The sequence below is a fragment of the Sebastes fasciatus genome, chromosome 15 (assembly GCF_043250625.1).
Source record: "Sebastes fasciatus isolate fSebFas1 chromosome 15, fSebFas1.pri, whole genome shotgun sequence".
Lineage (NCBI taxonomy): Eukaryota > Metazoa > Chordata > Actinopteri > Perciformes > Sebastidae > Sebastes > Sebastes fasciatus.
Window position 1 is genome coordinate 2,946,950 of NC_133809.1, and position 27,364 is coordinate 2,974,313.

General features: G+C 42.7%; 1 protein-coding gene across 2 annotated transcripts in view; it reads right to left on the reverse strand.

The window, feature by feature from the left end:
- esr2b (estrogen receptor 2b) overlaps positions 1–27,364 on the reverse strand; it is a 31,531-nt gene extending 4,167 nt beyond the window's left edge. The window contains exons 1-9 of one of the 2 annotated variants that reach the window (XM_074661007.1): positions 27,071–27,364; positions 11,785–12,305; positions 10,368–10,561; positions 10,157–10,273; positions 9,040–9,399; positions 6,773–6,911; positions 3,217–3,350; positions 625–808; positions 51–356 (exon numbers count right to left, since the gene is read on the reverse strand). In XM_074661007.1, coding sequence (XP_074517108.1) covers positions 51–356; positions 625–808; positions 3,217–3,350; positions 6,773–6,911; positions 9,040–9,399; positions 10,157–10,273; positions 10,368–10,561; positions 11,785–12,215 — 1,865 coding nt within the window. In that variant the 5' untranslated portion in view covers positions 12,216–12,305; positions 27,071–27,364. Of the gene's footprint in view, positions 1–50; positions 357–624; positions 809–3,216; positions 3,351–6,772; positions 6,912–9,039; positions 9,400–10,156; positions 10,274–10,367; positions 10,562–11,784; positions 12,306–18,853; positions 18,979–27,070 lie in introns of those variants that run through there. The other variant, XM_074661008.1, reaches the window with a different exon arrangement.

A 27,364-nucleotide genomic window follows, 5' to 3' on the forward strand; every position in this document is an offset into this window, starting at 1 on the left:
AATAAAATATCCCTGGTGGTATTACTAAAGTATCCGTCACTGTAACTTACTCGTTGCTGACCATGTGAGCCGCCGCTAAACTCTGAAATGGCGCTGAGGACTGGAGGGGCAGAGCCTGCAGGTGTCTGTCCAGGATCGGGGCCTCATTGGGTCCATGCGGAGGCACGGCGGTGTGGTCGGCGGCCGACGGGGTTTGGGGGTACTGATGCTGGTCGGAGTACGAGTCGGAGCTCGGCGAGGACGACGCTTGGCTGCCGCTGCTGGACGTGTTGGCGTCCAGCATCTCCAGGAGGAGGTCGTACACCAGCACCACGTTCTTCCTCTTCATGCTGGACAGGTGGTCCATGCCTTTGTTACTGCAAGAGGAGGGGAAGACGACACAGAGAGCAGGAAGAGTGAATTACATGTTGCGTTTACATGGACCCTAATATTCCACGCCTCATGTAACCACCTCAATCGGAAGAGACTGTAGTGTTTGTACGTGCTCATTCATACCTGTTGAGCTTTAATGTGTGAATGCGTTTGTGAGAGTTTACTAATAAAAAAAGACATAAAGTTGGCTAGTGTTTAAAAGTCTCTGGATTCGGCTGCGGTTTGGCCGTTTCCTGTCGTCTCTGTCTGTACCTGACGTGGCGGATGTGAGAGAGCAGCATGGTGAGGTGTCCCAGACGCAGAGTCTGCTGCTGGGTCGACAGGCCCATCTTGGAAATGGCCCAGACCAGAGCGTCGATCACCGAGTCCAGCAGATGCAGCAGCTTGCTCCTGCTCTCCAGCTCCTCGGCTGTCTGAGGGGAGCTCGTACACAGATCTGCAACACACAGCACGGCCGCGTGTTAACAGGTAGACACATTTACCACTTTTTGATTATCAGTCTACTACAGAGGTAGACTGATACGTCTTGGGACAAATATTGACCTTTTATTAATTGTTGTATATCATAAGTTACGTAGCGCTGCAGACAGCAGCCGATAAACAGGCTGTAATGTAATCGCTCAGGGCAACTCTCCACCATCAGTTTACGTCCAATAAAAGTGTTTGTTTTTACCACTAACAGGCTCAGATTGTTATTAGAAGTGTCTGACAACATTATGAACCCTACAGAGAAATTGCCATTCCTTTTTGCTATTGTGTCATGTGACTCGTTGCCACAAGACAACGGTGGAAACATGAGTGAGAGCTGGAGAGAGGAGCGCCACGGGACACCGTTGTTGTTGTTGTTGGAGAACAGAAAGTGAAGCTCAGTGTTATCTAAAAAGATTTTCAATGTCATGGCTGAATATTTAGCGGGATTTCGACAATGTGGATGTGACAAGAGATTTCAGAACGAGACTTCTCAGAGCGAACAGATAGACCGGATCAAGCGAAAATAAGAAAAAGGGGGTAACACTTCATTTTACAGGTCCGCAAATTTCATGGTAATTAGGAATTAGCAAGTAACCTATTTGAAATTTCTTTAGAATTACTGCTAAATTACCCTAATATTTACCTCAACATTTACTAAAAAATACTTTATTATAAACATTATTTAATAATTATCTGGTAATTTATTTAATATATATCAAGGAAAAAAATACTAAGTTAATTGATATGCTTTATTTCCATGTCTGCTGATAAATAGATAATAATTAGAAAATAACTTCTTTGAATTTTTCTTAAAAAACTCCCTGAATCATGACGTTAGCTACCAGGTTATATCTGTGGAGACAATAAGTCACACAAAGGTGACATTTGATCAGAAGAGTCTTCATCCTCCGATGAAGAGCAGCGCACAGCCACTTTCTCAAGCCTAAGGGCCCTATTTTAACCACTATTTTAGAATATCATTATTAAATCATGTTTATAATAAGGCCATTTTCGATACATTCTGAGGTAAATATTGGGGTAATTTAGCCGGTAATTCCATAGAAATTGCAAATAGGTTACTTGCTAATTCCTAATTACCATGGAATTTGCGGACCTGTGAAATGACGTGTTACCAAAAAATCATTTGATTTCTCTGAAGGGTTCTTTCCATAATGCTGTCAGACACTTATAATAACAATCTGAGCCTGTCAGCGGCAAAAACAAACACTTTTAGTTGCGGTAAACTGATGGTGAGGAGCGGTTACATTACAGCCTGTTTAGTAGCTGCAGCGTTCTCCCTCAAAACTGGACCAATTTCAGAAATTGCAGCCCCCATTAGTCACGTAGACATAAAAACATAAACCACAGTTACCCTTTACATGGTGATGCTGACATTTAGTTGTGACATTTACACAACCAAAAACCAATTACATGCTACCAGCTGAGTTTCTTCAATTAAACAGTATCCACCACATGTAAACATCTGCCTTATCAAAGACCCCCTAATGACACAATGATGGACAATCCAGATGTAAAGAGAGGAGACGCTGTAGAACAGCTTGTCCACCCACCAGGACAGACGGAGGACAGACTGAACAGTTGAGCCACAACCTTCCTTCTGTCCAAATACATAAATCTTTAAATTCCTCCTTGTTCTCTTCGACGTTTCAGACTCCATTTCACTTCTTTCACAATTTGTTTCTGACGCCAGCTGCAGTGGAGAAGAGTCAACAGAGAGAACAGAGAGGACAGAGTCTGGCAGAGGACGCCGTGTGCGTCTGTCAGGGAGGAACTTTGTTAAACTCTGCGAGGACGAGCAGAGAGAGGTCAATCACCTCGGTGAAACCGGCACGGTGGCTGCTGCTGCTGGGTGAGGGGTTGACTGGGGGGTTGACTGGGTGAGGACACGGTGACCGCCGGGAACACATGAAAAGGTTGAAAAACAAAAGCCGCGCAGCAATAAAGTCCATCTTCACAGGTCATTTCATCCAATGTCTTCTTCAAACAAGCCCACAAGTTCTGCTAATCCAACTTCAGCGGGAGGATCACCGGCACTTTAAATGAAACCACATCCAGAGACTGCTGTAGTGTAACTCTGGAGCTCAATACTCTGTTGTAAAATGGATTTATTGTGAGGTTCTCCATGACTTAAACAAAAATTCTAAGTTGATCAGAAAGCTGATATGTGACAGGTGTCATTGATTCATAGGTTCAGATTATAGTGTCAGTCAGTAACCACAAACCAAGCAGAGGGACAAACTGGGTTATGTAAGAGCCAAATGTACCGACTGGACAGAGTCGAACAGGATTAACTCATCCGTCACACAGGAAATAAAGTGAAACCTGTGGTTTGTCTGCGTCAGTAAAACTCACTGGAGTTGAGGAGGATCATGGCCTTCAGACAGACGTACTCCTCTCTCTGAAGCTTCAGCTCACGAAACCGAGAGGTGGCTGCAAGCAGCATGTCGAAAATCTCCATGATGCCCTCCACACACTGGCCCTCCTCCCTACAGAGACAGAGAGAGAGAGAGAGAGAGAGAGAGAGAGGGGGAAACAGAGAAGATGTGAAAAAAGAAAGTCACAGAGAGCAGATAAATCCTGGAGTCACAGTCTGGTGCATGCAGAATACACGGTATGCAGATTGATGCAGGTCATGTGGAACCAAAGTTCACATGAGTGAGTTCCGCCCGGACAGTTTTAGCCGTACGTCGTTAGTAACATATGCTAAGGTTAGCACAACAAGTGGATTGGTGTGCAAGTCAGTCTCACTATGGTGAGCACAAATGAACCTCCAGAGCTGGAAGACCAGACTGCTGGTTCCGGGTCAGCTACGACAGCGACGGAGAGAGAGTTGTATATAAGACGAGGACGGTGTGTCAGCGTTGCTTCACCGTTGCTAATGCATGTTTTATTTTGTATTATTCTATGTATTTTGGTATTTTTAGTTTCATAGCATAAGACTTACTTTTCAATTGTATAGCCTGTTGCCTTTTGGGAAAATGTTGTACAGTGTATTACAGAAGTGTTTGAAATGTTCCTTATTTTTATAATGAAAACAGTTTACAAAATGTTACCTCAGTACCCAACAGGAGGATTTTGTCTTTGACTCTTGCACTGTCTGTTCAAAATAAATGAAAAGAAACAGATCCTTATGAATTTGTTTTTTCCCCCGCTGTACCGAACCCCTAAACCGGGGTATAAACCGAACTATACACTATACACTATACACTATGACTGCCTGGCTGGTAAGGTAGCTTTCACAGCAGCTTGTGGAGCTTCTAAACTCTGAAAAACATCGAGCAAATGTTCGATTCACCATTTAATGTTGTAAAACTGTCAACATTCGAAAACTACACAGTTGATTTCGCCTCGAAAAGATTTTTCAGAAGTGAATTTAGGATGAAATAGTTTCGAAAAACATAAAAAATGAGCCGTTTTGCCTGCTGTTGTTGTAACTGTAGTCTGTACTGTTCCAGCACTTTGCATTGTGGGATACAGTAGGCGAAGTAGACTGGTCTGATGCATACTGGAGATTTTTTCCAAATCAGTACGACATCCGGGTATTTTTGGCATACTGTAGATTTTGCTTTTGTTCACATACTACATGCTACATTTTGACCAAATCAGTACGTACTACTAACATTGTATGCGGTATTGAATACAGCCATACACTGTAACCAGAAATAAACAGGGACATATTTAGAATGCTTACATTTAAAATAAATGTAATTGTCTATATATTGTAAATTTGTGACATCACAAATGTACAGAAATCCTGACGGCTCGTTTCAACGCAAAGTTTCTGAATACGGGCTGTGCGGATTTCTCCGTGGATTGAGCGTTTTGATACTTTCATAATATTTATATAGCACTTAAACCTGCTTTATAATAAAAAAAAGATATGAAAATCGCACTTTTTTACAACATGGGACCTTTGAAGTAATTGTTAAGACGACATTAAACACTTTTCTGGACTCCTTTTGTACTATTATATTTTCTGTTTCTCGTATACAGTACATTATATTGATGCATCTATTCACAACTACATAAACTGGATCCTTATTTTCACTGTACAAAACGCAAGACAAAATACTGATATCCGTTTTTATCTCCGTCAGATATTATTATTATTTATTTCAACTCTTTCTCTCTTTCTTCCTCTATGTTAACATACCACACCGACACCAGGTGAGATTATCATACAGCCACTAAAATACTAAATATGTGAAACAATAGCCGGCCCTACTCTAATTCCTGGTTGGCAGGTTTGTTATCATACGCTTGATAACACTGTGGCTTATTAGTTGGCACAAATAGCAAACTAACTGACAAACCTCTGTGCTTTGCTCTGCTCTGCTGCTGTTATTTTGATTATTAAACACACATTAAAGATGCTTAATTAAACTGGGAGGACCTGGATCCGACTACAGGCGTTACAACTGTCATGCTAATTTATGCGGTGAGCTGGAGACGGGAGACGAAACCATCCTCTCTCAAGATACATCACATCTGTTCCCAAAACTAGATTCATTAAGTGTTGATTGGCTACTGATGGTCCTGTTATCTTCAAGATCTTTGCACCTCTGACTTTATAAATTCTGTTTATTAGACACCAACAGCCGACGGCTTCCAACCAGGCGATTCACACCGTGGCATCTTTCTCTAAAACACTAGAAAAACTGTTTTGTCTTTTCTTTACGATCAGAGAGAGGAAAGTAGAAAACGACTCTGTCTTTCTGTCTTTGTTGGAGCGTCTCGTTGAGTAAGTGGATGGATTAGCATCCAGGATGTTTTCCTGAGCGGTCCAAGGAGAAAGGGCTACCACAGGCTAACAGTGGACCTCTCAACAGAGAAAAATAAGGCTGTGTTATGAAAACACATCAAGGTTAACCTAAGCCTATAGTGATAGTTTCCGTGGTAGTGGAGGGAGAAAGGTCAAACACTGAACTCATCCCACCAGGATAAATAAAACACGTCATCTTCATAGAAAATGCAAACACAGAAAGAATCCTCTGTGTTTGTATGTGTTTGATACGGTCATGCACAGCGCTGCACACCTTTCTTCTAAATGAATTAACAACAGCTACAAACGGTAATCTGAGCTCCACTTCCTGTCTTCATTCTGCTGCACTTTGATCAGCAGAGAGAACACGCTGCTGTAATGTTTCATTAACTGCTGACAAATTACAGGATTAAGTGTACTTATGGTTCATAAGGAGATCCAAACTGCCGATAGAAGTGGCAGCCTAATTACATGTTGTCTTTACCGTGAACACAAAGCGTGAACTGACGTACCAGAAACAGCCAACTGCTGTCTGGCCAAAGTTGAAGGTCAGCGTGGAAGGGAACAGTCGAGTGATAAAAGATTTTTGGCAAAGAAAACGAGCCAGCAGCCCGGAAGGAATCGGAGATATATCTGCAGCAAGTGCTGCTGATATCTTTACTGTTTCAAGGTCTGAGTGAACTCCCCGTTTATTGTGTGATGTCGACGCATCGTAGTGGAACGATGTGGGAAGATTACACTGTAACCACCGGCGCTGTTGTGGCAAACATGGCAGCTGCACACGAGACTCACAGTCAGGAAAAAAAGCAGTTCAAGTACCTTTAATTTATCTTAAGAGAGAGCCAGGCCTTTGTATGAGGCCTAGTCTACACGTGCATGGGTATTTTTGTAAACAGCGTTTTTTCTGTCCACACAAGTATGGTTTTAAAGAAATCTTCATCCAGAAGAAAACGAAAAAAGCACACCTCTGTAGCTCATTCTGACGCCTCTGTTCATTAACCCCTTAACAAGTCAACAGTAGATGTCACATAGAAGTGGTGTACATCATCTGAAAGCTGAGAACCTGAAGATTAATTTCAGTAGCTCTGTGTGTCAAGCTGTTCTAGTCATCTGTCTGATGTCAGAGGTATAAAAGCCGGCTCTCACCTGTTGAGTTTGAAGTCTGGAGAGAAGATGAGTTTTCCGGGATGATCCACCGACCTCCACATCAGGCCCAACATCAGGATCTCCAGCCAGCAGCACTTCAGCAGGTGGATCTGGTCAGCTAGACTCAGCTCTACAAAACCTGAGGACGCATCACACAGAGGAAAACAGGAATTAACATACCTTTCATATCCAGGATGTTTAGTAGCTGGAGCATATTTACACAATTCACCTCAGAATGAAAACGCTTTTTACAGACTGGAAATTAGCAATTTAAGATTTTGGCAGCTGATTTAAGTCACATTTTGTTTCTTCTTTTGATGAAGATATTTGTTAAACTACATCCAGTAAATCAGATATTTAAAGGAGCCTATCAATCAGTTATAGACATGAATGTCCTAATCTGAAGAAGCACTACTACAGTAGCTAAATCTACAATAATGACATCACTGTCACTGTGTATTTAGCTCGACAGCGCATCGCTCACCTGTCCGTGCTTTCTTACATCTTTTATAAAGCAGACAATGAACACTCATTTTCACTTCTGTCTGAGTAAAGGAAAGAAACATCAGGGAATATGGTCTTTGTGATTCCCCTCACATTAACACCTCTCCTAGGGAGATACCTGCTGGGATGAACACTGGCTGAGGAGGACGAAGGAGAGGAGGAGAGGAGGAGGAAGAGGATGAGGATGAGAAAAAAGGAGAGGAGAGGAAGAGGAGGAGGAGAGGAGAGGAGAAGAGAGGAGAGGAAGAGGATGAGGAGAGGAGAGGAGGAGGAGGAGGAAGAGGAGAGGAGAGGAGAGGAAGAGGAGGAGGAGAGGAGAAGAGAGGAGAGGAGAGGAAGAGGAGGAGGAGAAGAGAGGAGAGGAAGAGGATGAGGAGAGGAGAGGAGGATGAAGAGGAGAGGAGAGGAGAGGAGAGGAGAGGAGAGGAGAGGAGAGGAGAGGAGAGGAGAGGAGAGGAGAGGAGAGGAGAGGAGAGGAGAGGAGAGGAGAGGAGTAGGATGAGGATGAGGAGGATGAGGATGAGGAGGATGAGAAGAGAGGAGAGGAGAGGAGAGGAAGAGGAGGAGGAGGAGGAGAGGAGAGGAGAGGAAGAGGAGGAGGAGAGGAGAGGAGAGGAGAGGAGAGGAGAGGAGAGGAGAGGAGAGGAGAGGAGAGGAGAGGAGAGGAGAGGAGACCATCACACGTAACATCTGACACACTGAGATGAATGATGAATGATGAAGATGTGTTTACTGAAGCCTCGGCTCTGTTTTTACCTCCATAACCCTCAGCTGCTCAGAGAGCCTGACTTCCTCATGTTGTTGATGGTGACAAACTGCTTCCACTAATTCAGAACCATCAGCAGTGAACACATCACGGCTCTGCTGTTTACCATGACCTCGATCTCGACACTGATTTTTTATCAGTTCAAAATGTACCTTAAAGGGAGATTTGTCAAGTATTTAATCCTCTTATCAACATGGGAGTGGGCAAATATGCTGCTTTATGTAAATGTATGTATATATTTATTATTGGGAATCAATGAACAACACAAATCAATGACAGATATTGTCCAGAAACCCTCACAGGTACTGCATTAAGCATAAAACAATATGCTCCAATCATAACATGGCAAACTCAAGCCCAATTTACATTCACATATCTTGAGGTCAGAGGTCAATGGACCCCTTTGAAAATGGCCATGCTAGTTTTTCCTCACCAAAATATGTAGCTTTTGGAGCGTTATTTAACCTCTTTCCCGACAAGCCGGTTGGTACCGATAGATTCATTAGGTTTTCTAGTTTCATATGATACCAGTATCTTCACTCTAGATATAAAACTGAGCTGCTAGAACCTAAAAATCCCAAGTTGCGTTAATACGTTAAAGAAATTATTGCCGTTAAAACAAATTTGCGTTTCCGCGTCATTATTCTACGCTGTGAACAACAAACCCGTGATGAAACAGAGGGAGAGCTAGTTAGCGTCAGCAGCGGTGGACAGCACAGTGCTAAATAACAGAGCTAACAGTTAATGTATGGAGATACATTACAGTTACATTGTGATGCGTTCAAGCTCTACTCAGTAAAAATCAATAAGGGCTAAAGGTAAATTATAACTTTATCATGATGTGTTCAAATGTAATCTTGTAAAATTTAGTTTTTGGTGAGAAACTTTTAAAAGTATATTAAATTAAATAAGATTTAAATTAAATGTATTTTATTTTAAAAGCCTGGACAAATCTTTGCTCTGCAACAAGGATTCACATGAAGAGTTTGGATCTTACCGGGGATCTTTTTAGCCCAGCTGATCATGAGGACCAGCTCCTTGTCGGCCAGGTTGGTGAGGGACATCATCATGCTGGCCTCGGTGAACGGCTTCTTCATGTCCTCCATGAGGTAGATCTCCGGAGGCTCCGCCTCCATGATGCGGGAGATGAACTCCTCCGGCCTCATGGCCGAGTGGTGCGCGTGGTTGGCCTGAGGGAGGGGGGCGAGCGGTGCGAGGGGAGCCTCCAGGTGGAGGTGCCGCTGGGCCCGAGGACCCAGCCCCACCCTGACCAAACCCCTGCCTGTGGGATCCCGAGGCTGGAGTCCACCGCGGCGGTGTCGGGCTCCTCGATAGCTGCAGCGTTCACGCCTTACACCTGGAGCACGAACACAGCAAGGGAAAGAGTGAATATCTACTATATTAGCAGCAGAGTCTATACCTCTGAGCAGGTCTTCTGGTGGTTTGGGGGCCTTTAGTAGAGCAAAGGCATTTATAAACATAAAGGTCGTCATCCCTTCATTCAGTACTTTTTTCTCTCTACTCTTAGATGTGTGTGGAGGATCCTGGTTCCCAGCACCGCCGCAGTGCAACAAACCAAGGCCACACCAGATTCACAGAGCAATCAACAGAGCTCAATGACTAAAATAAGACACACTTAACAGAAATCTCAAGGTCTGCAGCACCTTATTGTTTTAAATGGTTTTGTTTGTGTCATGAGTTGTTATTAAAGTGGCAATAGACTATAGAATAATGACAGCATCAGTGTTTAGATTGGTTCCCTCTAAAGGCCCAGACTCACCAACCCAACATCAAAGAACTAGAAGCGTTCTAAGGCCACCAGTTGAGTCACCTCACTTTGTCTTGGCCAAAAAGTTGCACTCGAACACACCGCAAAGGCTACAGTCGACGGCCGACTACCACGTACGTTCTGCGCCTGCGCGAGATGAAATACCTCTCTAAACCAGCAGGCGGCGGTAGTCTGTATTCATCTTTCAAAAAGGGACACAGGAAGACCGAGGACGGCGGATACACAAGCTGTTGTTATGATACGTACATGGCCAAGACAAAGGCGACGTGAGGCGAGCAACAGTCGGCCTTCAACGCCGCTAATTCTTAAACAGGTGAGCACCTACCGCACTTCATCATGCCCACTTCGTAGCATTTACGTAGGCGGCAGGCCTGGCAGCTTTTACGTCGGTTCTTGTCGATGGTGCACTGATTTGTGGCGGGGCAGATGTAGTCGTTGTGTCCTGAGGGAAGGAAAGGAAAGACAGAATTACTTTAAATGGACGAGGAGCAGGAATAGATGGAGAGTAATCACGGACAGAAAAACAGAGTTGATACCTTGGATACTCCTTTTGAAGAAAGCCTTGCAGCCCTCGCAGGACCACACGCCGTAGTGGTAGCCCGAGGCGTAGTCGTGGCACACGGCGCAGAAGTGCATGTCGGCTTTGCCCGCCGCAGACGAGCACAAGGAGGAGTTCACGACTTCCTCCCCCGACCTCTTCCCCAGCGGCTTGTTACAGCCCATGATGGAGCTGCAGGAGGAAACACAGACGCTGTGAAAAGGGACAACTTGACATTTTGGAGTTTTTTACCGTCATTCAGCCGTCAGGTACTCTTCTGCTGAAAATGTCTCCACAACTGCATCTCAGTCAACGAGGAAATTACATCAGGAAACTTCACATCGTTGAAACATAATGGGGGTATAACTCTCCAGCATCCACGGCCATTATGGCTATCAACTGGTAGCTCAGATAATGACTGAACATAAAGAGATAAACCACACATGCACGAGCAACGCCGCATCGTAACTACTTCACAGAGTGGAGAGAGGACCTCAACTCAACAACGCTACCTCATGACTCAAGTAACCGCGGCAGTGCTACTGCAGGGCGGAGTTTTCTCTTCCATTCTCCAGGAAACATGCGGCGGCGACGCGCTTTGAGTTCAGGCTGGTGCACGCCAAGGGTAGAGAATGAGCAGGGAGGCAGGGGGGCATCTGATTGATTCTTTCCAAGCGGACCACGAGGCAGTGATTGGTAGACGTTTTTATAGGATTACAGCAGCTACAGATGACGGCTCTTTTCCAGTCCTTTTTCAGAGCTCATCAGTAATGGATCGCCTAATTAGCTCGTCCACGTCGGGTGTCATGTTTCCATCACCGCTGATCGGAGCTGGAGCCGATAAGTACCTGTGACTACTGCAGAGTCATTTGTCCCGGGAATGAAAGCCGATTGAAAGTGGCTTTGTATGCAGTTGAGGTTTGTCTCGGCTCCAGATCACGCTGTTGTAGCTCAGTTCTTCTGATTTTAATAGTACTTGTCTTAACAACACGTTTGTGAAAGTCAGCCGATATGAAAGGTCTGATTTGATCAGTAACATACAGCAGAAAAGAAAATCCTCAGTGGGAGGACAGCAAAGATATTAAAGATGTCTATAAAAACTAATGCAGTTGACTAATCACAGTCCAAAAGCACACAACAGCAGAATTCAGTGAAGGTTGCAGCCAAACCACGACACATACTTAGACTGGACTGCACTGTTCTAAGTACTCCAATCCAAATACGAAGCCACATTTCTTTTGCCACAAAACCTGTTTTATGACAGCCATGGGACAAAGTTTCCAGAGGTCAATTTAAAGACACAAAGCCGTGGCAATTATCCCCTCAAACTCACCAACTGGAACTCACCAAACACCCTTTTTTAAGCTATTATTGCTGTACTATTTCCATCCATGGGTCCGTGTCAGTAGACCTACCTGCTGCCGTTGATACAGTGGGTTTTGGCCTCCATCCAGGGTGCATGTGGGCTGGGCTCATTGTAGACGAGAGGCTGAGGGCAGCGCAGAGTCAGTGAGGGCATGTTGGGGTGGCCGTGGGACGGCCAGAAGGCCGACGGGCTGATGGACGAGCACAGAGACGACGGGCTGTCGGCGATGGGCGGCCTGGCGTAGCTCAGCACAGACGGGCTGTAGAAGGTTAGAGGTCCGTGGCCGTGGTTGTACTCGTGGCTACTGTCCGTGTACGGAGAGGGGATGCAGATGGTGTGGCCGTCCATGCCCACAGAAGGGCTGTAGACGGCGGGCAGGAGTCCCGGGGAGCTAGGCCTCTCTGCTGGTTTGCTGGAGTCCACCTCCTGGAGCTGGATCAGAGGTAACGGGTCAGCATCCAGCCCGGGGGAGGAGGCCATGTCGGGGGGGGGGGGGTCTACTGATCACAGTGGTGATGAATATGATGATGCAACTGCTTCCTCTATTGCATGTTCTGGGGAAGACGAGTCCTGTGGCAGAGGAGGAGAAATACTGTGTTAAAATATGAAATACACATTTAAATAAAACAATAAACACCATACTAACACACAAACAGTCAACTCACCAGCTCTCACTAAGCACTGAGTTAGCAATCTGTAGTTAAAAAAATCCATGTAAATTAAAACTGGGTTAAAATAAAAAATGAAGTAAAAATATCGATACACTTGAGTATCGCGGTTTGTTAAAAACACTGTATTGATTTTTAATTAATAGTTTACATGCAAAGATTCGTGGCAGACAGTTATGGAGGACGAAACCTGCCAAAATAAAAAAAATAAATGAATAAATAAATGACTCTATAAATAAATGTCATTAAATATAGCAAACATGCTAAAAATAAATGTATCCATCCAACAGGTGACATAAATTGATATTTCTGTTTTAATTTGCTTCTTTATTTTTGTTTTAATTCCCTAATTTATTTACTCTTCTGTTTAATTTTCCCTTCAATTTATTTATCAATTTATTTTTATTAATTTTTAAATTAATCTATTTATTTTATTTATTTTTATAGGGATATGTAGACCATGATAGCAAAAAAAAAACATGTTTAAAATGCTGTGAATCAATAAGAAGAAATGAGAATTGTTGTTTAATGAATACCGATAGCTTCATTCCTGGAAGACACATTAAAAGTGTCACTTTTGCTGTCTTTAAAGCAGAACTTCCTGTTGGAGTGGACGCAGACATTGTTGACAAAGCACTAACTGAGATATTTTATGCATCCTTTCTTGGAAATAAGAAGTCGTTTTTTATGGTTCATTTCATCTGGACTACATCACGCTCTCATCTAATATTGACCTGTTGTGACTCAGCTCAGCTCATTGGGAGTTAACAGTGATCGTCCTACCGACAGCGGTGTTGCTATTATTCAAGGACACTCAAGAATCCACATGAAAACACAAAGATAATGGCATGTTTTCTTCACTGAGTGCATCACAGTCCAGAGGGTCAAATGAGATCCTGCTGCTGAAGCACGCGGGGACGAGATTTCTGCTTTTTTTTTTCTAGGAACTCAGGATCTTCTCCTGAATTTAAACCGAAGGAACCAGGAGCTAAATTTAATTCCAGGTTTGTAGCTCCACAAAAAGCTGAAGATAATATTTTGTGTGGTGTTTGAAGCACTGAACGCTGCTGACTGATCAAACACAAGCCATGAGACTGACTGCTACAACTCAAGTACAATATTCATTCCCACAGTGAGCTAGCACTGATATCAATAATAGGACTGTGAACGGGGATGTCCTGTAACGTATATTGACATTTAAAAGATGTTGTGCAGTAGACTTTGCAATGACTCAACAAGTATGAAAAAGCCAAACTGAACCTAACTGACAGACGCTTTGCCTCGTATGAATAGATTTGTTCTTCAGTGGCATGTATGAGTGATTTAAGAAAATAAACTGCATATTGCACGTGCCGGTTCAGCCGGTTTGATTTCATACAAACCGGCTGAACCAGCACTCGTCATTATGACACGAAAGTAGCCGACATCAGCAACCTGTGATGATGGCATCACAGAGCTAAATCCACCTTGTATTGCATCATTAATAAGCAATATGACAATGTGATTATACGCACAATATGCATTTTCTGCCACCAGGGGGCTCTCAATCAAAACAATAACAAAAGAGGTAGTTTGATGACATCGTGAAGCAGCATTAAATCATGGGAGTTGCCATCTTCATCATTGCCGATGAAAATCTATCTGACATGACTGAGGTTAAAATCATGTTCAGAGAGGTAATGTATAAAAGTTTTATTCATATCTATTCACGTCATGTCATTTCACTCTAATGAAAAAGCCGTTTAACCGACATTAAGCATTTTAACCGATTAACGCTATCGGTTAAAACGGTTAAAAGAAATGTTAATAATTAACTAAAAATCTGAGAAAAACTCGTCACTTGAAGGGGAAAAGCTGGTCCACCTTAAGAGAGTCGGGGCCAGCGTTACAGATAAGCGTTAAACTCGCTGAAGTCACACACATTCGGTCGTATGTGTGTGACAATGGTGAGCACGAAGCTACCAGCAGAGCAAACACACACACTGTTTGTCGGGCAATTGCTATCGTTACGCCGGGCAGACACACAGCTGACAACCTGCTAAACTAAACTAAATGTGCGGTGGAGACTTTCACTGGGAAAGTGGCTGCATGTCCGCGACACTACACAAAGCATCGTAGCTGCTAAGTTAACGCTCCCGGACGGTGAACTGGGGACAGTGAATGCAGCATCGTGGCTGCTACAGTAGCTGTCCTGACGGTGAACTGGGGACAGTGAATGCAGCATCGTGGCTGCTACAGTAGCTGTCCTGACGGTGAACTGGGGACAGTGAATGCAGCATCGTGGCTGCTATAGTAGCTGTCCTGACGGTGAACTGGGGACTCCGTTGTCTGTTGTCCTCATACACTGCAGCTGGTGCACCGCTGCATGCGAGGCAAAAATCTTGTCGGTTAACGGTTAATAATCGGTTAACGAGGGTCGATTATCGGTTAAGAAATTTTTTTTTAAATTAGCATCCCTAACGTAAAGTTAATTTGCTAACTTGCCATTAAATGAGTCGACTGCCCACAGCTAATGTTACTGTAACAGTTAGCCAAGCGCTGTGAACCGTGGTCAAAACAATCAAAACAAAATATAACTTTACGAGCTTGGCGAATGTTGTTCTAACAGAATGTGCTACTGATCAAAATCAGATATCAAATCATTAACCTAAGGTTCTTTGTGGAGTCCAAACATTGTTCCCACAGACTTTGTTACGAGCAGCTACTTTATTTTATTGAGCTTGTGTACTTTTTGTCTGATGAGCCCGGTAATAAAATATAACAGCTTGCTTACTGTGTCGCTGGTGAAGAGAACAGCTTTGTATTTATTAATAGCATATTTAAACTATGAATATTTGTTCCAGAGACAGAATATAAAAGCACAAAATGATCCAACCTTGTGTGACCTCACGCTACTTGCTAAATACTGTAACCAAACTGTACCAGAGAAGCCATCAGCTGGTTAATCAGTGAGAGAAGAAAGAGCAGCGCTCTGCACAGTGACACCATGCACAAAGTCCAAACACACAGCGGAGACGTCTGGGACCAGGTTTGGGCTTTTGAAGTGTTTTTTGGGACATGTTTGCCTCTATGTGATACTCCACAGCACAAAGAGAGAAGACAGGATATACACAGTGAGTGAGGACTCTGAGAATCCATCTTCATCAATAGCACAGTGGCCCTGAAGAGTAGACATTAAGCTATACATTTAGGCTTTACTCCTATAGTGCAGGAGTTTTACATATAAATAAACGTCCTTGTCAACGTTATATTCAAGCCCTCGCCTGATGAGTTCACATGGACAATTGGAGAGACAATCACTTGGGAATCACTTTACCCAGGCCTGCAAAGACTTTGGATTGACCATCAGCCATAAGAAAACAAATGTCCTGGGACAAGACACCGAGGCTCCACCAGTTATCACCATCGTCAACTATGAACTGGATGTTGTCCACCAGTTCACCTACCTCGGGTCGACTATTAGCAACAACCTTTCCCTGGACACGGAAATCGACAAGAGGATTGGGAAGGCAGCAACAACACTCGCCTGCCTCTCCAAACGAGTGTGGGAAAACACCTAGCTAACAGTTAAAACCAAGATGGCAGTATACAACGCCTGCGCCGTCAGTACACTGCTGTACCGCAGCGAGACATGGACAACCTGCAGCAGACAGGAGAGACGACTTAACTCCTTCCCTCTAAGAAGCCTCCGCCGCATCCTGGGCATATCCTGGCAAGACAAAACAAGCAACACAGAGGTTCTGACCCGCGCTGGCCTCACCAGCATGCACACTCAGCTCAGACAGCGCAGGCTGCGCTGGCTGGGCCACGTATGTCGCATGGAGGATGGTCGCATCCCCAAAGATCTCCTCTATGGAGGACTGACAACTGGGAGCAGAACAATAGGTCGCCCCCACCTGCGCTTCAAAGATGTCTGCAAGCGAGACATGAAGGCCCTAAACATCGACACCACGTCCTGGGAGGCTCTTGCGGTTGACCGCACAAGGTGGAGAAGCACCTTGCACCAACACCTCATGATAGGGGAGCAAAAACTGAAGGACGCAGCGGCAGAAAAGAGGACCCGCAGGAAAGAACGCAGCAACGCAGGCAGACCAGAAACCACACACAGATGCAACCTCTGTGATCGAGACTGCCACTCTCGCATAGGGCTTTTCAGTCACAAGAGACGCTGTACCAGACAGCCAGATCCGTAGGATGCGCCAACCATGGTCACACCCTGACCGACGGAGGCCTATGGTACATGGTTGGTACCAATGGATTCATTCGATTTTCTAGTTTCATATGATACCAGTATCTTCACACTAAAACTGAGTCACCTACAACCTCAGAAAGATTGATTGCCTTAATGCTTTAAAGAAATTAGTGGCGTTTAAATGAATTTGCGTTAACATGTTATTATCACGTTAACTTTGACAGCTCTACTTAGAAGTAACGAGGGGGGAATGAAAGCTCAGATATTGTTATTCTAAAGCTTTCAGCTGTGACGTCACCGTGGAGTGGACAGGAGGACACGCCATGCCAAATAGTCACAAGGTCAATCGAATCATCATCAGTCAACATGTGCATCACACATGTCAGGTCAAAGTGGCCTTAAGCAAAACAATGCACCCTTACCTGTTCACTCTGAATACCGGGGACGAGCACAACTACAGAGAGACCTAAAGCAGGCGCCGGATCTTATAGTTGACATTTCTAGACTGAAAACATCATAACAGACCAACATGTTTTATAACGCTCGTCCACATCCATTATCCTCATTTTGGAGGACAGAAGCCACGTGTGCTTTGCGTGGCCACGCTGTACACATAACAAGTCAAACATGTTGTTAATCACAGATAATTGAAGATACATCTACACAGATACAGTATGTTTGCTATTAACTTCGTGCACTGTTTGTCAGTTGTCCATCATGTGTTGATGTTAAACATCACAGCTTGTACTGTAAACTCAGGTGTCATGGAACTCGTCCCAGTTTCTATTTTCAGAGCAACTTCCTACTAACTTTGGAAACTTTAACCCGTTAATGAAGGGCTTTTAAAGCTAGAGTGAAGATACTGGCATCATATGAAACTAGAAAAACCTAAAGGATCCATTGGTAGCATCCATGTCATACTAGCTTGTCATGAAGGAGGTTAAATAACGCTCCAAACTTACACTACATTTTGGTGAGGGAAAAACTGTCACAGCCATTTTCAAAGGGGTCCCTTGACCTCTGACCTCCAGATCAGTGAATGTAAATGGGTTCTTTGGGTACCCACGAGTCTCCCCTTTACAGACATGCCCACTTTATGATAATCACATGCAGTTTGGGGCAAGTCATAGTCAAGTCATCACACTGACACACTGACAGCTGTTGTTGCCTGTTGGGCTGCAGTTTGCCATGTTATGATGTGAGCATATTGTTTTATGCTAAATGCAGTACCTGTGAGGGTTTCTGGACAAAATCTGTCATTGTTTTGTGTTGTTAATTGATTTACAATAATAAATATATACATACATTTACATAAAGCAGCATATTTGTCCACTCCCATGTTGATAAGAGTATTAAATACTTGACAAATCTCCCTTTAAGGTTCATTTTGAACAGACGAAAAATGTGTTAATTTGCAATTAATCACGATTAACTATGCACAATCACGCCATTAATTGTGATTAAATATCTTAATGATTGACAGCCCTAATATCTATAAAACCAAAGTGATTACAAGATCACAACATTGTTTACAAGAGCACAAGGTTCTTAATTTTGCTCTCAAAGTTCACCAGATTGATGAATTTAACTTTAAAAATGTACAAACTTTTACCACAGCAATCAGCTAACTGTGACGAGTATTTAGATGATGGGACTTAAAATAAGCGTTTTGTCCACAGCAACTGGTACTGACTGGAATGGAGCCAATAATCCTCCAATAACTGTAACGTGGGTCCACATTTGAAACATTATTAGAAACATGAAGGAAGCAAAATTTGCCTCAGACTGGCCGAAGATTGGCGAAGCCCTTCACACCACAATCATGCAGGAATATCTCGTGCCTAGTCATTATTCTGGCGTTAACACTGGCTGTGAGTGACCGTGGATAATGCTGCCAGTTAAATCCGCTGATAAGCTAAATGAAAATGTTATTGTTATTGTTATTGTGCCCATGAGAATTGAACTAAACATAACCAGATCAAGGTTTATAAAACAAGCAAATCACACAGAAGGAGGGGTGGAGGTGTATTCTACAGACCGTATGTCTGTATGACGGGAAATTAAACTGTTGGAGAATAACCACAAGATGCAACAATACTAGAAATAATTATAGTAAAACTAACAGCCTGCATTCTGGCTGACATTTCACACGTCTCAGACTTGCCAGAATTAAACCCTCACAGTCTAGATTTACTTAATTAAATTCTATTTTAAATGCACAATGAATCAAAAGGCATGAAAAAGATGTAACCACTCACTTATTATGCGGGCTGCGTGTCTCAGTTAGTAGTTAGGCTTTTACCATCGACTGTGTAAAACAACTGTTTTGTCTGAACATCTAGCCGAAGTTTGAGCTTTGGACAGGCTGGTGGTTATGGCAGCCGTCCATGGCAAATCACCAGGCAGACAGGGGTCAAAGGTCTCAATGCAACTCTGGCTTTTATGCCACTGATTCATTCACATATTGCAGCTAAACAGACAGGCCTACAGGGCTGCTGCTTTCTTACTTACTTTTTAAGTAGCTGAGGGGTGGTGTGACAGACGCACACAGTCCCGTCTATCGTCGTCGGCTCATTTACCGTAACCAGTGTACCATTACTGAGGCCCTGTTCAGACCTGGTATTAACATGCGTCCTCAGTGATCGGATCACAAGTGGACAGCTCTAAGTACAGGTGTGAACGCACTCAAGACATTAAAAAATCTAACCCGTGACGGGAGACTTTGACCAATCACAGGTCATTTCATTGAGAGAGCGTTCCTATTGGCTGTGCTCCGGTCATGTGACCAGAACGTGGCATTCCTTCAACAGATTTTACAGTCAAAGACTTTCTCAGTTTTCAGCTAAACCGTGCACTACGAGATGATTCTGATAACATCTGAGGAGAGAAATAGGCATTAATGTAACAGGATATTGATTCATATTTGATCAGCGCTGCCTAGTTTCACCGTTTGGCCGGAGTTTGCGAGTCATTGACAGCCGACTCTCATAGACGGCAGCTGGACAGCAGACCTCAGATCAGCTCTTACTGCTGGTTTTCCTCCGGTCTGTGTAATCGTGGTCGGTGCCGGCGGCGCGGAGGTCCTCGTACAATAACCTTTTATTTTGATGTTAATAAAATGTACCTGAATTCACGAATATGTAGGATATTACGTCCCAACGTCTGCTGTATTAGCCGTGTGTGTACTACGTGTTTATTTGCATATAGAGCGGGGAAGTGAGATCGGATCACAAGTGGTCACTGGAGTTGCATTCTAATACCAGGTGTGAACAGACGTACTTAGAGCTTGTGTTCGGATCACTCAGGACGCATGTTAACACCAGGTCTGAACAGGGCCTTAGATGTTACCACCTTATTACCATAACACCTGAAAGTGGGGGGACAAGAAGTCTAGCTGTCCCCCCTATTCCAGTGCCAGTGTATCTTACTGTAACATTTACTACTTGATTAAACATCTTAACAGCACCTTTAAAAGATCATTCTCAAATTTAAAGCTCCAGATGACTTCAATTTACTGGTTTAAAGGGCAAAAGGAAGACTGGTGTAAGTAAGTACAAGACTGAATCTGCTCAAACAATCAAGATCTTTCCTTCCTAGTTATATTTATTTTCAAAACAAGCAACAAATCCACTTCTCGTCATGTAACCCTTCATAAAGACTTTTCAGTATGGTCTAGGGTTTGATAATTGACTTGTTATTATTTACAGTATGTTTATTTACTGCTTCCAGCTTCTCCAATGTGAAGATTTGTTGTTTTTGTTCTATCAGAATTTTATATAATTGAAGGCTTAATATCTTTTTTTATCTATTTTTTTTTCTGACATTTCATAGATTAAACAATAAAAAAAAAATCATCATCAGATTAATTAATAATGAAAATAATTATTTTCTTGCATCCCTTTTTTTATTATTTCATTTATGTCATTTTTGTATCTCATGATCCACTCTGTAGACACAAGACCAACGGCTTTACTTTCCTGGTTGCTTGCTGCTTTTATTAGTAATATTACAAACTTGTTCTACTCTGGCACGCCTTGTTCTGGACAACCACAAGTCTGAGCGATGCTGGATGTGTTATTCGGTTATTTACACTTCGAGTTACAACATTTTAGTACATAAATTTCAACATCGAGTCCAAACATGTTGTAAAGAACTGGCACACCATTGTGATTCATGAATCAGCAACAATGAAAACCCAGCCAAAGAGAGTCCGTCCAAGGCCTTTTTCACACTTGACATTTTTTATTAAAAATCTCATAATAATGGGATCTTTCATGAAGAAAAAAAACTCTGTTGATACTGTTTCTGAGCACAAATGTAGCTCAGGTCTGCCACCTCTGGAAGATAGAAGATAAGGTCAAAGTCCGTCTGTCTTCACCGACACAAATATCTTTGTTGAAGCTGCACTTTCGGGTACATATTGCAGCTTTAACAAAGCATGATTCAGCAACAAGAAATATCATGAGTTGCATGAAATAAGAACATGAATGAAACTACAATGTTCCTCCGGAGAGCGTAGTTTGCAGGCCAGTATATTAAAAACTTGTGTATAAAGGAGCCCCCTTCTCCTCAGAACGAGGCTCCCAGCCAGCACCACATACCAAAACACAAAGACCCCCCAGTAAAACCATTAGCCGGCCTCAACTCCTCCATTCTCTCGGCCTCACAAAGCCGACAAGGAGGCTGCCGGAGGAGAAGAGCTGCGTTGAATTGAAGAGGTCGACAGATTACATGGGAGCGGGAGGAGCCGGACGGAGCTGCTGCTGGCTCACAGAGGAGCCCGACAGCGAGAGGGAGGCTTCAGCTGAATCGACAGGCTGATTACGGCGTGGAGATTTAGAGTAATTGTACCTGTCACTGTCTCACCTGCCAGACGGGTCTGTCCCGTCAACTGTCATCCAAAAAATACACCACATCCTCACTTCATCATTTCATCTTCTTTTGAGATGTTTACTGAGTGTCTCACTTTTCTTCAAACGTAAAATATCAGAGATTAAATGATTATTTTACAAGATTAAATGTGTGTTCTCAGTTCACTAAAGTTAATTCTAACCTTTTTGGTCGCCTAAAAATGTTTTATTCAGCGTTGGGTTGTGCTAAGCTCCACCCTCTCCTGTCACTTCTGGTTGCAAAAGACCAAGATGGTGACGGCCAAAATGCCAAACTCGTTGTAAACATGAGTTTATGTTCTCAATCACTAGTTTCAAGTCTTCTTCAATACAGCATGATGTTCATTTAGTAAATTATGGTCCCATTTAGAGTCAGATAGACCATAAAGCAGCGGATGCTTTAGGGCGGGGCTACCTTATGATTGACAGGTCGCTAACACGGCAGTCTGGGAGTTGTCCGTGTTTTCGTCTTACGACTTTAACCCTTTCACAGTGTGTTTTCACTTCATCAAAGTTAATCATGACATTTTTGGTCGCCAAAAAATGTCTTATTCAGCGTTCGGTTGTATTTAGCTCCACCCTCTCGTCTCACTTCTGGTTGCAAAAAACGGTGACTACGTCCACTTCTTATATACAGTCTATAGGTATAACAAGATATTTAGAAACCCTGAAGGTATGATTTCCAATTAGGGTTGGGAACCGTTCACATTTGAACCCTACTACCAATACCATCACAAATACAGATGCTCCTCTTTCTACTAAGCTGATACAGAGAAGCTGTAGGTGATGTAGTGTGGTCCAAGGCATACAGTATGCTACCATAGTTCAGTCTGTACTGATAGAACAGGCAGCTGAGCTGAGAAAAATGGCAAATGCGAGTGGTCGGGACGTTCAAATATCTATCTATCTATCTATCTATCTATCTATCATTCTATGGCCATAAGTATTTAAACTTTTTTCTGTATACCTGTATACCTCGGTGAAATGTCAGCAAGGTATGAAAGTATGAAAAAATAGATTCCGCCCAAGCCGAATCATTACAGCCACAGAAATCTAGTCTTGGGCTGTAGTGAAAATTTGACAGGTTTTTACTGCACAAATAGAGATTGTCCTTCGGAGAGCTTTGTGACGGCAGGAGTGACATATAAAAGGCAGGTGAGAAAGTGTGCCGTTATTGAAAGGAGAAGAGAGGAGAGGAGAACTTATCCACAGCACTGAACCACAGAGAAAACAGCAGCCGAGTTCCACCAACGTTCAAACTGCCAAAGTGCCATTGAGCAAGACTATTTTAACCTTTGCCCTGAGGCCTACATTCATATGATGGATGTTCCCAACAGGGATCATAAAGGGTTGTATTTCTTCATCTATCCATGATAATCAAACATATGTATATATATATATAACATATTTTTCCATTTCTTTTTCTAGACAACATACATTTTATTTGGTTTTCACTATAACAAATGTTAAAGCTGAAGTAGGCAGATTGGAGCAATTATGATTAAAAAAGTTATTTTTATAAAACGGTCGCTATATTGGGACAGTAGTTCATGAAACAGGTAACCTGAAAAAAATCATGTTACTCTTTGTCCTCCAGTGCTCCTAACGGCATCTGCAAGATTTCACAGACCGGAAGAAAACAAGCAGTAAGAGCTGATCTGAGGTCTGCTGTCCAGCTGCCGTCTCTGAGAGCCGGCTGTCAATCACTCGCGAACTCCGACCAAACGGTCAAACTAGGCACCGCTGATCAAATATGAATCAATATTATGTTACTGTAATGCCTATTTCTCTCCTCAGATGTTCTCAGAATCATCTCGTCGTGCACGGTTTAGCTGTAAAATGAGAAAGTTTGTAAGCTCAAGCAGTGATGACGGCGTGACGGCGGGACCCGTCGTGACCGAGTCATGTGACCGAGCGGACTCTACTGCGCATGTTCCACGTGCCCAAAATCCGGGTACTTTTCCAGACGGAAGTCGAGCCATTTACGCTTCATGCACCACTGAGCAACTTTCATAGTGAATGAACGGGACCCCGCCTCCAACGCTGTATCCAGTTCTATCTATACATCCATGGTCTCCACCCACAAACCAAACATGGCACACACAAATACAGGTTGGCACACAAAACAAAACATCCACCTACACCTCAAAGCTTTACCTCCAACAATCATGACTCACTAGCTATAATGGCACTAAATATACAGTAATGTAAAACATCAACCAAAGCTGTCCTCTGATGAAAACACACCCTTGAATCATTTATAAAACGATGTGACCTTTGCAGCAGGGTGGCTCACTATCCCGCCACGACTTTGAGAATCATTGCATTAAACATCAAGAAGTCAAGATTACACATGCAAACTACTGGAAAAGTACTTACTGATGCTTACAGGAAGCAGCTGTAAGCATCAGTCCAACTCACGGTTTTCACCACGTTGACCAACACAGCTTTATGAGCAACCTTTCAGAGATCTTCTATGAAACCTAAAGTGGCTCAAATTACATCAGTTTTCTTCTCACAGGTCTGAGACCTTCTCAGTCAGGGTGCAACTAACGACTATTTTCATTGAATCGATTAATCGAATAGTTGTTTGGTCTATAAAATGTCAGAAAACGGTGAAAAATGCCGATCAGTGTTTCCCAAAGCCCAAGATGACGTCCTCAAATGCCTTGTTTTGTCCACGACTCAAAGATATTCAGTTTACTGTCATAGAGGAGGAAAGAAACCCAAACTGATAGTTGTCGATTCATTTAATAGTTGACAACTAATCAATGAGTCGTTGCAGCTCTACTTTTCAGGATTGTGAGGAACACAAACTGAATGAATAATGTGAACGCTCCAGAGATCTATCAGCGTGTTTAGTGCGATTACACCCTGATACCACACACAGTGACTACACAACACGCTCCTCTCACGGCCTCCTAACCTGCCTGCAAACACAGCAGAGAAGAAACAAACGTACAGTGCTTTACAGTGTTTTAGTTACACTCTGTACTCGGGTATCTCGGGTGATGGACGACCAGTGAACGGAGCGGGGGGGAGGCATCAGGAATTGTTGAGCAGCGTGACCTTGGAGAGTTTTTTCGGCGCCGGCCGGTGGAATGCTTTTTCAACGTGGGTGAAACCCGGAGAGAACGGAAAGGGGGGGGATGTGCTTAAAAGTCCGACTTCGTATTTGTGGTGACGGCAGCAGGACTTCCCTCCATCCTCCACCTCCCCTCCGCACAGACTTTCGACTCCCCCTCAGCTCAGATATTCGCAAGAGGAAAAAGGAATCTGGTATTTACAGAAAAAAAAGCCAGATTATGATTACAGCGTGAGCAGACTCAAGGCCGAGGAGAGGAGGCTGACATCCTCGCTGATTTCCAAGAAGCAGATATGGTCGGTTTTTGTTGATGTGATAAAATAATCACCAGCGGCGTCAAAAGATTAGAGTGTAAACCAACAAAAAAAAAACTACAGTAATGTAGTAATAAACTGGAGGAGCAGCATGTGAGAAGAAAGTTTATGACCAAATGTAAAATGAAAAAAGTTAAATTGCTGCAGACAGGCAGGAGTCTAATGGGAATAATAAGACGATTTATACTGTGAGGAAAACTCTACTGACAGATCTGACTGGATTGATTTATGAATGCTGTTTTGTGGTTTGCAAACTTTTCATATCTTGGATGTGCATCAGATGCAGAGAAAGATATGATTTAGTGCACAAACTGGCTGCAGTGCAACGGTACAGAGGCAGAGAAATCTGATGAAAGAGACACAGATATTAGATACGACGGAGATAAGATGCATTTCTTTGTTAATTTACTAAAACCTTCCTGAAAATTTGCATCTAGCTTTCACATTTTTGCATCCAAATGACTTCATTTTGTGGGTTTACAGTCTTTTTCTGTCATTTAAAAGTATAATTCTGACAAAAATACTCATTTGGGGATTTCAGATATTGGAATTGGGTGGAAAATATCACACTTTAACAGCTCTGGATTGTCACACTCTTTCCAGTACATGCCGTCACTGGGATAGTCTGTCTCCAGAGTGCAATAAAAACTGAAATTTAAATATTTTTTTCCATTTTGCTGGTGGACAACCGGGAGCGTCTGGACTCCACTTTAGAACTCACAGGTCTCGACTTTTCCTTCTCTGAGAGGAAGATGCAGCCATATAATGAAAAGGAAGGATGGGCAGCCAGTCAGTCCATGTCTCTTGTGTCTCTCTATTGGGACACTTATTCTTTACACACATTATTCTATATAAAAGGAACACATATTTATAGGGTCGTATTGTTAATTTGTGATATTGGGCTGTACAAATAAAACTGACTTGACTACCCTGTGTTTTAATGCAAAATTTAAGATCATAAATATGGAAATTTTAACATCTATAATCCCATGACAACCTCTTCTGCTGAGGATGATTGAGTGGTACAACTGGAAGCTCCAGAACTGTCTTCTCTAGTCTCTCTGGAGAGGTTTATGGTGTGTTTTTAATCAACAAATTAAACGTCAAAGTTATCACTTTAATTCATATTTTACCTCTATTAGCTTTGGAATAAACTCCTATAAAAATCCTACAAGTTTTATAGTTATACATTGATTTGTATCTTAATTCCTGGGTGGGTTGAGGTTATGTATTTACACACCTGCTCTACAGTTACATGAAGAATCAGCTCCTACATACAGCCAGTCAGTCCATGTCTTTATTGTCTCTCTATTGGGACACTTATTCTTTTACACACATTATTCTATATAATATGTACACATATTTAGAGGGTACAAATGAAACTGACTTGACTACTCTGTGTTTTAATGCAACATTTAAGAATCATAAATATGGAAATTTTAACATCTATAATCCCATGATAACCTCTTCTGCTGAGGATGATTGAGTGGTACAACTGGAAGCTCCAGAACTGTCTTCTCTAGTCTCTCTGGAGAGGTTTATGGTGTGTTTTTAATCAATAAATCAAACAGCAACATTATCACGTTAATTCATGTGTATGAATTATGTATTAGCTATCCTGTAAAAATCCAACAAGTTGTGTAGCTATGAGTTGATTTTTATAACTTTATCTTAATTCCTGGGTGGGTTGAGGTTAATGTATTTACACACCTGCTCTACAGTTACATGAAAAATCAGCTCAAACATATATTTAACCTTTTACCTGTTTTTTTATCTTTATATCTTTTTTTATTTTATTTTTAATTTTTTTATTTTTTTTTTTTATTCTTATTTTATTCTAACGTTTTTATCTATTCTTTTGTTATTACACTGTTCAACTTGCACCAACAAAACCAAAGCAAATTCCTAATGTATACCTCTTACACCTGGCAATAAACACCATTCTGATTCTGATTCTGATAGCAAGTTAATAACCGAGTGCATCCTGACAGTTCACCAAAAAATCATCAACCAAATGAATTGATTGTTGAACTTTTGCAGCAGTTTTCCAGCTGATTGTATTCCTTTCCTCTGAGGAGCCGAGCAGAGCTGCACCTGTCTGACTGCTCACCTTTTACTCTGAAATGCTCAAATCTCTCTCTCTGCTTCTCTTCATGGAAACATTTAGAAATGAAAACTTTCACAAACCTGTCTGTCACTGAGTCCAGTTGGTGGCCGGAGGGGAAGATCAGCTGCTGATTTTGGGACTTGTTGTCTGGTTTCCAGCTCCTCTGTTACCAGCCTCCTCCTCCTCCTCCTCTGCTGCTGCTGCTGCTGCTGCAGGAAAAACAAGAACCGTGACGCGTAAAAGTGAAACTATAAATGCATCCAGTTGATCTAATTCCTCCGCGTTTATTCCTCCAAGAGCGTCTCCATTCCGTCTCCGTCTCCTGTCATTAATGATATGTCCCCTGCATGTCCTCTTCCAGTCCTCACAGTGCC